Consider the following 11,976-nt stretch of genomic DNA (forward strand, 5'->3'; position numbering starts at 1 on the left):
GAAGTTTAGCTTCATATTACTTAGAAAACTATGATAAAAGTTAAAAAAAGTGGTTGCTCATGAATTTAATTTGAGTGTGTTTAGTAACTGTTTTCGAAAACTGCTATTAAAAACCATTCTCTAATATTTTGTACAAATAAAATTTATTTAGAAGCTTAAAATGTTTTTAACCCGTTTTTAATAATTTTAAAAATATTTTTTATGTTTAGTGTTTTAATTTTATTTCTTCTCCATCTTTCTATAATTATTTCCTAAAATAGTCAATAAAAAACAAGTGAAAATAATATAATACAACTAAAATGATGTTTCCTAAAACCACCTTAATTTTAGAAATCAGAAAATAACTGTTAGTTCTCAAACGTACTTTTGGGGTTTTTTTTGTTCTAAAGAACAAAAAATTGTCCTAAAAAAAGTCCCAAAACCAACCATTTATTTCTCAACTTTTACATAAATAATAAAATAGGGAAAAGTTTTGTAAATTTTCATTTTTTCTATGACATAATATTTTGATTACACAACGTTAATTGAAAATCCATTTCCCAATTAAGATTATGGATGAATATTAATCATCTAATCAATTCTGTAAAATGCCAGTACAGCGTTTTAAATACGTCTGTGGGATGAATCAAACGGCGCCGTTTAAGCGCAGTAATGAGTCGATGACTATACTATAAAATAAGGGTGCGTTTGGGAGAAGGTAGGCTTCCCACGGTTTTAGTATCTCTGCTGCTCGTCCCCTGAAACTAAAGTCAACAAGAGGGAAGAAGCAGAAGCAGAAGAAGAAGAAGAAGGTGAATCAGTGATGGCAACAGGATCAATGATGGCAAAACGCTACCCCTGGCACCAAGTTGCTGCTGTCTCTGGTAAACCCACAATTTATCTTTCCTTCTCTGTCTGTATTCATATGCATGAATGAATCTGAAGAAGAGCATTTGTGAAAATCATTCAAACAGGAGCTGTAGGTATTGGGTTGGGAGCCTTTGGTACCCATGTCTTCAAGCCCCAAAACCCTATTTACAAAGAGGTATGCTTTTATCCTTTTAATTTTTAACTGTAATCCCTGTGTTTGGCTGCTCAGAAAACGGAGGAAAGGAGGCTAAATTTTGAGCCTTACCCATCTCAATTAGGCTCATTTTATGTCAGTATGTTAATGGAAAATTTATAATTCAAAACTCTGGTTCATCTCTTTTTCCTCTGTGACCAAACGAAGGCCATATCATTTCAATCCATTGAAGTTAGTATACATATTTTATATTAATTTGATGATCCCTTTTTGTGAATAAAATGAAGGTTTGGCAAACGGCATCCTTATACCATTTGGTTCATACGGCAGCTCTGCTTGCTACCCCTGTTACCAAGCATCCCAATATTGTGAGTTCCCCCTGTCAATTTATTCCCAAATTCCCTTTAGTTTCAAGTTTATATTTTGTGAATTCTGTGATGGGTGTGGATCATAATTTATCAATTATTAAGAGTTCTTTTTCATGTATCTTGTTGTAGTTTGGAGGTCTTGTGACAGCTGGAATTCTTGCATTTTCAGGAACGTAAGCACGGTTTTCTCTTCTTAGATATGCATGATGTTAATTCAATTGTACTGCATCCATTGAAAAGAATTTGAGATTTTAAAGTCCAGTCACAAAACTGGGTGGTAGAAAATGCTTGTTCTGATATCTGCCGAGTTTGCTAGTCAAATGAAGCTGAAAATCATGATGAGAAAGATTTTATGCATTCTGCAATTGGTTTAAGGGTCACAAACAGTGGAGGTAGAAACCGAGGGATGATTTAAATCGTAAAAGTGGCACATTAACTTGGTAATTGAGATGAGAATGCTTAACATCTCTTCTGGGACTGACCAATCTGTTTGTACCCTTTATGAGCCTTCATAGGTAAACAAACTTCAACTGAATTGATGTTTTGTTTTCACTCTTGTATAAACCAGCATGAAATTTCAGACTGATTCACCTCTGTAGTGAGCAGAGTTTGATCTGGAGTAAACATGTAGGTCTTTGTGACAGAATGATGATACCATGGTTTAACCATCCAATCAGAGACTTCTGTCAATTGAAAATTTTGAAGTTCATCACTCTTTTAATGTGGAATGGTTTATCTGCATTCTGCAATGAAATTTGCATCATAGGTACTGGTTAATTCAATATTCAATTAAATTCTTGGTAATGATATTGAAGATCAGAGCACTAACTTTGTTGTCTGTCCTGCTAAATGTGTTTGGGGTTTCACAAGAGGGAGAGGTAAAATGTTCCTTCCAACCAAGGAGAGGGGGTTTTGTACAATGGATGATTGCAATGAAAGCCATCAATGAAATAAGATGTCATGCTGTCCTGGAAAATTCACCAATATTTTATGAAAACTATGGTGTCTTTCTCTGTGTGGCCAAGGTAACCACTCAAGTAGACCCACAGGAATTGGTTGTGACTTACCAGCCTAGGCGAATAGTTGTTATAATCATACTGGATTGAGTCGAGTAGCAGGTTGGTTAGATTTATTTTCAAGCTCGCTTTGGCTTGGTCAGACCTGATATTGGAAATATACATAGGGCTGACATATGAAATTCTTGTGTAAATTGTTGTTCTTGTTTACTTCTATGGTTAAAAGAGATACTTGGATGCAGCAACAGACCCAACCTTTTCTTTGATTACAATTTCACTGACTGTTGGAGCTAAGCTGTTGTTGGGGAATGTTTCATGGAAATATCTGCTTTCTAGAAACAATTTCCTCTTATCCAATGAAATATATGTGAATAAAATTGAATCTTGATGGAAACACTAGGACTTTGCAGGTGTTATACTGCAGCATATTTTGAAGACAGAAAGTACAGTTTCTTGGCACCATTCGGCGGCCTTGCGTTTATTGCCGCTTGGGGGAGCTTGCTTTTCTAAGGATTTCAACTTCCTCATACAGTGGTACAAATTCTGGTTTCTGGGTTTGTGAATTCAATAAGGCAACTATGGTGGGATCTTGGGGAATTGTACCAAGAATGCTTTTATTTTTCGGATTTGAGATTTGAACAGTTTCTGGAATTTCTTGTCATGCATCTCTTGTAAGAGTGTTCTTGTCATTACAAGCCACTTCTCCTGTTTGTATACAATAATCTTCTCAAAGATGTAGATGGAATATTTCAAAATCTAAGTTTATACTATACTTTTGTGAAGTTCTCCATTGTCTTCTGATGCATTTGGAAAGAATGTAGGATGAGTAATCTTATAGGGCTGATGGGCTAAGCAAAATGATCTTACTTCTATTGCTAGTATCATATCCATAAAATCTTTGATAAGGCTTCTGAGCTTGAAAATTTTGTACTGAAGTATGAAAATGCTTTCTCAGCTAACATCATTTATCCACTCACCTATTCAAAAAATTTTAGAATAATATATGAAAATAATATAAGTAAAATGATGTAATAATTTTAAAATTATAAAAGATTTTTATATAATAAAATCAAATAATAAACTTTTTCTTTCATTTTCAATATATATTTTCACATGAATATCGTATGTATTTTATTTTATAAAAAAATAAAATATTAATATATTTATATTTATCCATAATTCAATTTGATGATATAAAATAAAATAAAAATGAATATTATTTTGTTTTTTCTCTTTGATATTATCAAATTAAATACATAATGGGTTTGATTTCAATTAGGGTTCAATCACGATCCAAACATCAAATCAAATTGACAACTTTTCCAATTCAACGATGGATCGATTCTAAAAACATTTATAAATACTGATATATAATTCTTACCAAACAATATTTTGTTTCTTTTACACACTTTTGTGAGATGAGGTGTACTTCAATGTTGTCTAATTTTGAAGGTTGAGCAAGGAGGGTTCATTTAAGGTTTAAAGGTTGGGGGTAGAAGGGGAGAAGGTTGTCAAATCTCCCACCTCCTATTTGTGAATGATACTCTTCTTTTTTGTGAGATAAACTTAATCAACTAAGATGTTGGAGGTGAATTGTAATCAGCTTTGAGGTTGCGTCTGGTCAGAAGGTTATCTGTAAAAAAAGTGAGTTCATTCCAATGGGGAAAGTGAAGGAAGTTTCTTTGCTGGATTATAAGGGGGCTTCCAACTACTTATCTTGGTCCGCCCTGGGGAGTGCCTCATAAGTCTTGTATTATGTGGGATGTTCTCGAGGAAAGATTTGGTAGGAGAATGGCCTTTGGGAAGAAGTGGTATTTTTCAAAGGGAGGTAGTTTGGTTCCTATAAAAAGTACTTTCTTCAGCATGCTAATTTATTTTATGTCCCTTTTTACTATCCAAGAAAGTGAGAATTAGATTGGAAAAGGTGTAAAGAGATTTTTCATGGGAAATCTTTAAGAAGGCAGTAAAGTGCACCTAGAGAGCTGGTCTAAGGTTTATAAGGATAAAAAATTTCAAAGGTTTGGGTATTAGAAGATCAAAGGTTCTTAATGGACCCTAACTTGGCAAATGGTTGTGAAGGTTTGCCCTTGAGAGGGAGAGTTGGTGGTGGAAGATTATTCAAGGGAAATTTGGGGAAATGGTTGGAGGTGGAATATTTGCAAGAAAGGGAAGTTCAAGTGTGTGGAAAGGCATTAGTATAGCTATTTGTGTTAATGATGGTAGGCGGACAAAATTTTGACGGAAAGTTGAGTGGGGGAGAGTTGTGTGAAAGTATCATCTCCTTTGTTGTGCAGTTTAGCCTTTCATAGGAATGCTATAGCTGTAGACTTGTGGGATAGGGGTAGAGGAGATCAATATTAGTGTAATTAAGAACACCTTTCCATGATTGAGAGTTGGAGTGGGTATCCTATTTTTTTTTAGAGCTTATTTATACAACAAAAATGCAACAATTAGGAGAAGATATCTTGGTTTGGAAGTAGGATAGGAAAGGAAACTTCAACGTCAAATCGTACTACAGTTCTTTGTGTGTTGATACTAGAGTGGAGTCCCAACTAAGGAAATTTGGGGCACTCCTTTGTGATCTCACTTTTTTTCTTAGGAAGCAGTATGAGAGAAGATTTTAATTACAAACATGTTAACGAAGAGGGGGTAATCGATGGTTAGTTAATAGATGCAGTCTATGTAAAAAGAGCGAAGAGTCTGTTGATTTATTGTACAACGACAAAGTTGTTATGGATGTTCTTCTTAGCAAGCTTTGGGATGAAATGGGTGTTTCCAGAGACTATGAGAAATTTGCTCCTCAAATGGAAGGAAGGTTAAGGGAATGGATAAGAAGAGACACCATGTTCGGTGAATGGCTCCCTTGTGTTTGTTCTAGTGTATATGGCAAGATGTTATTGTTGAATCTTTAAGGGTGAAGAGCTCTCAGATCAAAGGTTAAAGGAGAACTTCACTAGAACCCTCTTATAGTGGGTTCAAATACTTCATTAGATTTGGGAAACTTCTCAGTGTTTGACATTTTGGGTAGACTTAGCTGCAGGTAGATTAGGTTTTGTGGCTGTTTTTTTGCAGATACTTGTCAGTATTCTTTGATTGGTTTTTTTGTGTACACTACATATATACATATGGTGCACCCCATTTTTTTTGGGTTAAAGAAATTCATTGAATGTTGCTTATGGTATAAAAGAGCCACTGCTGGTCAAAATGAAATTATTTTAACAATTCCGAAAGTGGGGTGCTTTCAGAAATAAAATCCATTCTCTTTCAGAGCTTTGGGCTGGTGCACTCCACCATTCCACCAAACCACCTAATGCATGTAACTCTTCCGATATTCTCTTCTGTTTACTGTTTCATTTTCTAATAGGGATTTGGCCCAGAAAAGGCAAACTTTGGAAATGTAAACCACTTCTAATGAGAACACCAGAAGTAGCTTCCTCGCAAGCTCCAGAAAAGTTTTAACCGGGTCTATACTGTGGTAAAGTCTTGCACCAATAGGACCCCGAAACATTTATTTGAGCATTCATAAGGATTGAAAATTGAAATAATTTATCCTTTAAATCAGGATGTGGTTGAGAGAAGTTCACTCATATATGCTTTGTATGATTATCATCATGTGATTAATGCTGCACATCCTGCTGATGTCTTGATATTTTCTACTAGATACAGATAAGCATCTGTCCACCAAATAGTGTAATGACATGTAAAAAGAAAGTGGTATAGATGACAGGTGGGACACCTAGATAGGCATGTTTACATCTTTTTTAGGTTCAGTCTGTAAATTTCTAATGCAATTAACAGAATGAAATGTGGGAAAGCAACAAAAAACTTATAGCATTTTCCTTTTTCTTGACCTTGCTTCTTGGTTGTTTTACTGTTCAACTCCTTACTCCTAATTGCAAAAACTGATTTTTCCTATTAAAATCGTTATTTTTATCTTTTCACTCTCTTTATCTTTTTGCTGGATTGCAGATATGGGTTGGGCTGGCGAGGTGGAAGATGGTATGCAAATAGGAAGTTCAGAAGGGAGCAAATGAAATTGCTAGGGCAGATAAAACCCAAAAGGACGCCACTCCAGTTCCTTAGAAGACTAAGAAGACAGAGGGCGCCAGAGACTGCACCCAAAACCTCTCCAACCTTGCAAAAGGATGCTCCCTCCAAGATTCTTTACAAACCCGCCAACAGCAGTTGCTGTAGTTACTTATTAAGCATATCAGATGAAAAATGCTATCATATAGTTTCATACTCATTCAAGACTGTTTCTGTACAAAGCATAAAATGGATTAGTTTATTCCTCCCTCCCCCAAGCTCTCTATCATTCTTCTTTTTTTTCGGGGACAATTTTTTTGGTTCCTTGTTCCTTGTTGCCAGTCTGGGGATGAGTGCAATATAATAATCTTTTGTTTCCTAACAGTGGAAAATTAGTTCAAATTGCTTGCCAGGCTCATGTTCAAAGTATTCTATATATGTTGAGAAGGTTTGCTTTCTAATTACAGCTTTAGGAAGATTTCCAGGTTATGGTACACATTTTCTTTACAGGAAGCCTTTTGAAACCACAATGCCCCATAAAAGATGATCGTCCACATTAATCTTCATTTCTGGTGTGCTTGATTTACATTCTTATTACCATCTGGCATAAGTTTTGTTTGAAGGGGCCATGAAATATTTAGGGTTGGTGATTGAGTACTGGAATAGCACGATTAATATGATACGGGTCAATGCAAAGCTTGTTAAAACTCAATGAGTGCTGTGAATAGAAAGAAAACTGTTACATAGACCACAAAATTCTGTGACAAGATTGCATTTCTCTTTGCTTTGTTGTTAGTTAGACGAGGCCAAATATCATACAGACCAGGCATTAGAAGTCTGAAAATGGGATATGGGTCTTAGTTTTTTACGCATTTGTTGGCAGATAGTGGGTTTGATGTGTGGATTGCAAACACTCGTGGAACCAAGTATAGCCGTGGGCATACTTCGTTGGATCCTGGGGACTCGGTTATCATTCTTTCTTACATGTTGGGTTCTCTTTTATTGCCCAATTTGTGATCCACTGATTATCTCAATGTTGTTTTTTAGGCTTTTTGGGATTGGTCATGGGATGAGTTGGTATCATATGACCTTCCTGCTAGCTTCCAGTATGTACATGACCAAACAGGACAGAAACTGCACTATGTTGGGCATTCCCTGGTGAATATCTTTAAATTACTCTTGTACTAGTTCCAGGATTTTTTTCCTGAAGTCTAAAGGGGATACTGAGTTTGGAAATTCTTTGCAGGGTACTCTGATTGCTTTGGCTGCCTTTTCCCAGAATCAGCTGTCTTGCTTAGCCCAATTGCTTATGTGGGTCAAATGACATCCCCACTAGCAAGAAATGCTGCTGATAATTTTATAGCTGAAGTAAAGACTTATTCTCTTTCATTTATGTTTGATTTCCAGCAAAATAAAATTCTCTGACCATACACTTTATCTTTCTTGACAGTCCTTGTACTGGTTGGGTCTCGAAGGTGAGAAAACAGCTCTTTTTCTTTACTCTTCCTATAATTCTGATGCTTCAAGCAAAACAATTTTATTTCTGTTGCTAGTACCATAGACATATTGGGTCTTGATGGATTGGATCTGTGGAAGTGAAAAAGACATCTTTTTTTCCTTGCCCCGTCCTATAGTGGTGATGGACCAGGCAAAATAAACTTATTTCTATTGCTAGTATCATATCCATAAAATCTTTGATAGGACTTCTGGGCTTGAAAATTTTAGACTAAAGTATGAAAACACTTTCAAAATTTTGTCGCTAAAAAGTTCCTAACCATCACACAAGGACTTGAATCACTGATATAAAGAGAATTTTAGAAGCTGTGATAACACATACATTTGCTTTGCTTGGTTCTCTCTGATTAGTATAATGGAAGTTTCGATACACCTGGTGTATCGCCAAAATTGACTAGATGATTCATTTTGGGAAAATGAATTATCCTGGTTTGCTCTATGACTGATTTCTTAATTTTCCCCCATCACCACCCAAGTGAACAGGGATGCTGTAGTTAATCTTCTAAAAGCCATCTGCAAGAAACCCGGTGTTGACTGCACTGACTTGTTGACTTCTTTTACAGGTAATATCCATGTTCTTGATTTTCTAATCAGCACTATGTCTTTTGAAAAGGTCATCTTCCATAATGACTTACATTGTGTTGTATCTGCGGGCCAAAACTGCTGCCTCAACTCTTCCAGTGTAGATGTTTTTCTAGAGCATGAGCCTCAATCAACAGCAACAAAGAACACAATCCATCTATCTCAGAGTAAGTATAGTCCCTGTTTCAAAACCATAATACAGTGGTCAACGCGATCATCTAGATGATATCATTTCCTCCCCTCATTAGCATAAAGAGGTGGGCATCGGTTAATTTGAACAAACCTTTTGTTAAGAGTCGATGTCTGAATTTCAACAGTGATCAGAGAAGGAACATTAGCTATGTACGACTACAAGGACGAGGATGAGAACATGGAACACTATGGGCAGCCTACTCCTCCTGTGTACAACATGACAACCATTCCAAATGACCTTCCTCTCTTCCTCAGCCATGGTGGGCAGGATGCACTTTCTGATGTTAATGATGTGCAACTCCTGCTGGAAAGCCTCAAAGATCATGATGGAGATAAGCTTGTGGTGCAGTACAGAGAGGACTATGCACATGCAGATTATGTTATGGCTTCCAATGCCAAGCAAGCTGTGTATGATCCTCTCATGGCTTTCTTCAAGCTTCAATAAACTGGGAAAAAGTTTGTCAACTATAGTCTGATTTTGTTATACATTTTCCTTGGTGTGAAAAATTGTATTCCAACTGTCATAGTAGCTTTTATGCTAATAAAGCTAAATTTTTTGAGTTATTTGGTTGTTTAGATTGGTTCTTTCATAATCGAAACCGAGAAATTAACTTATAAAACTTTATAATTAACAACATATAGATAACATCAAGCTTCATTTTCTCTATATTCAATATAAATGTCAGCAAGAAATGCATTAGCAGTTAGCACACTGTTGGAAAGTCAATCTTCCTAAATCTTCCATATTAAGAATAGATGATTTGTATATGTTAGTTTTCCTATTGTAATTCCTGACTTATAGATGGATAGTCTAGAATATGCTAAGCTGATTCCTGACTTGTAGAAAAAGATCTCAAACCTCCTTGTATAAATACACACTTCAACATCAATAATATTAATTCAGCCAATTCTTATTCTTTTCATGGTATCAGAGCAGGACTAAAATCCTGATTCATTGCTGCACTTTAATCTCTCGTGTAGCATCTCTTTTCTTCAATCATCATGGCAAAATCAGAGATTCCTACGGATTTCTCAAAGGCAGATATCTCCAATCCCTATTTCACTCACCATTCAGATCACCCAGGTTTGGTTTTGATTTCCAAATCTTTGAATGAAGACAATTATTCGGCTTGGAAAAGGGCTATGATTCTAGCTTTAAAATCCAAGAACAAATTGGGTTTTGTTAATGGCTCGATCAAGGCTCTTTCAGAAGAAATTGATCCTGAAGGTTATGCGACTTGGTCACGGTGTAACGACATGGTTCACTCCTGGATCATCAATACTCTCAATCCAGAAATTGCGGACAGTGTAATCTATTATTCTACTGCTCATGAAGTTTGGGAAGATCTCTATGAGAGATTCTCTTAGAGCAATGTGCCTCGCATCTTTGAAATTCAGCGAGATATTGCTTGTCTTCGACAAGAGCAACTCTCTGTCTTTGCCTATTACACAAAATTGAAAGGCCTGTGGGATGAACTGGCTTCCTACAACGCTGCAGCACATGGGGCACAACAAGATCAACAAAAATTGATGCAATTTCTGATGGGTTTGAATGAATCTTACAGTGCTATTCGCGGGCAAATCCTCCTGATGAATCCTCTCCCTTCTGTCCGCCAAGCATACTCCTCTGTCTCTCAAGAAGAAAAGCAACGCCTCCTCACTTCAACGAATGCAGCAGCGGAATTTGTCGCAAGTGCTGCTATGGCCGTGCACAGCAACGACAAGTCTTCGGCAACTTGGAAGGACGGAATAGATCGATCGAACACAGGAAAGATGGAACTGACTGATCGCCCCTCTGGTTCTCAAAATTTCCGAGTGAATCAGTCTTCTCAAGGACAAGATGGCAGACCATTTTTTGATCAAGATCGGCGCCGTATGGGTTCTAGAAGAGGACGCCCCCAGTGCTCGTATTGTGGAGATATGGGTCATTGGGTCCAAAAGTGTTTTCAACTACATGGATACCCACCAGACCATCCTAAAGCAAGAATGAACTTAGGCTCAAACTCAAAGTTTTTCTGCCACTAACCAAGTTTCTGAGGCAGATGAAGGGAAACCTGCAGTTGCATTGTCAGAAGCCCAACTCAAGCAACTTTTGTCACTTCTTAATAACCAAGATGAAAACTCTAGTTCCAAAGTGAATGCGGTAACAAAGCCAGGTTTGTCCAAAGTCGCTTCCCGCAATTGGATTATTGATAGTGGGGCGACAGATCATATTACTTCATCCTCTAAGTTATTGCATAAAGATAAAAATTGCTCGTTACCGCCCGTATTGTTGCCTAGTGGAGAAAAAGCGAATATTGTTACGAAAGGGACTTTGCCTCTGAATTCCGTCTATTATCTGCATGATGTCTTATCTGTACCTACATTCAAAGTTGATTTAATATCAGTTAGTCGTTTGACAAGAGGTCTAAATTGTTTAGTGACGTTTTTTCCTTATTGGTGTATTTTGCAGGATCTGGCTACAAGGAGGACGATTGGTTTGGGTAAACAACGTGATGGGCTATACTATTTGGTGGCACTAGCGACAGAGAAATCTTTAACCAACCATTCCTCATCCACAAACCAACCAGCCTGCAATCTCGCCATCTCTTCCACCGATCTCTGGCACAGTCGCTTAAGCCATGTATCACCTTCTCGTTTGAGTTTCATTGCCAAGAATTTTTTGAATTTTTCTGTTCAGTCCAATAATGCTTGCCCTATATGTCCTTTGGCTAAGCAAAGTCGTTTACCTTTTGGTACTAGTGCTATTTCTTCTACAAAACCTTTTGAGATTATTCATTGTGACATTTGGGGACGTTATCGACACCCTTCTTTGTTTGGTGCCCATTACTTTCTCACTATTGTCGATGATTATACACGTTTCACTTGGATATTTTTAATGCGACATAAAGATGAAGCACAATCACTTTTAAAATGTTTCTTCAGTTATGTGTTCACACAATTTGAATTTCGCATTAAAACTTTTCGAAGTGACAATGGTAGAGAATTTACCTCACTTCGTTCATTTTTTCAAGATAATGGTGTCATCTTTCAGCATTCTTGTGTTTACACGCCTCAACAAAATGGGGTTGTGGAACGCAAACATCGTCATATTTTACAAGTAGCCCGAGCTTTGAAATTCCATGCTTAAGTTCCCACTCAATTTTGGGGGGAGTGTGCTCTCACTGCCGTACACATCATCAATCGGTTACCTTCACCAGTATTGTATTTCAAAACTCCTTTTGAATTGCTTTACTCAAAACCACCTTCTTACTCCCATCTCCGTGTTTTCGGA

The 11,976-nt window shown here is 36.9% G+C and overlaps 1 protein-coding gene and 1 non-coding gene across 3 annotated transcripts; both read left to right on the forward strand.

The window, feature by feature from the left end:
- Positions 1 to 592: 592 nt before the first annotated feature.
- On the forward strand, positions 593 to 3,169 carry LOC100253366 (uncharacterized). Of its 2 annotated transcripts, none has more exons than XM_010658944.3 (5): positions 593 to 863; positions 954 to 1,024; positions 1,291 to 1,371; positions 1,501 to 1,544; positions 2,788 to 3,169. In XM_010658944.3, exons 1-5 carry the CDS (start codon positions 803 to 805, stop codon positions 2,819 to 2,821), a joined length of 291 nt encoding a protein of 96 aa, XP_010657246.1. In that variant the 5' UTR covers positions 593 to 802; the 3' UTR covers positions 2,822 to 3,169. The 2 variants fall into 2 exon arrangements, with proteins under 2 accessions (XP_010657246.1, XP_002275986.1); XM_002275950.5 differs by having other exon boundaries at positions 2,798 to 3,169.
- A 1,950-nt stretch (positions 3,170 to 5,119) lies between these two features.
- LOC100265495 (triacylglycerol lipase 2) lies at positions 5,120 to 9,266 on the forward strand. The gene is made up of 8 exons (XR_009467150.1): positions 5,120 to 5,254; positions 6,357 to 6,386; positions 7,275 to 7,379; positions 7,461 to 7,571; positions 7,660 to 7,781; positions 7,864 to 7,888; positions 8,405 to 8,677; positions 8,828 to 9,266. It is a non-coding gene; the product is annotated as a triacylglycerol lipase 2 (transcript).
- The last annotated feature ends 2,710 nt before the right edge of the window (positions 9,267 to 11,976 follow it).

Source organism: Vitis vinifera, chromosome 12 (assembly GCF_030704535.1).
Source record: "Vitis vinifera cultivar Pinot Noir 40024 chromosome 12, ASM3070453v1".
NCBI lineage: Eukaryota > Viridiplantae > Streptophyta > Magnoliopsida > Vitales > Vitaceae > Vitis > Vitis vinifera.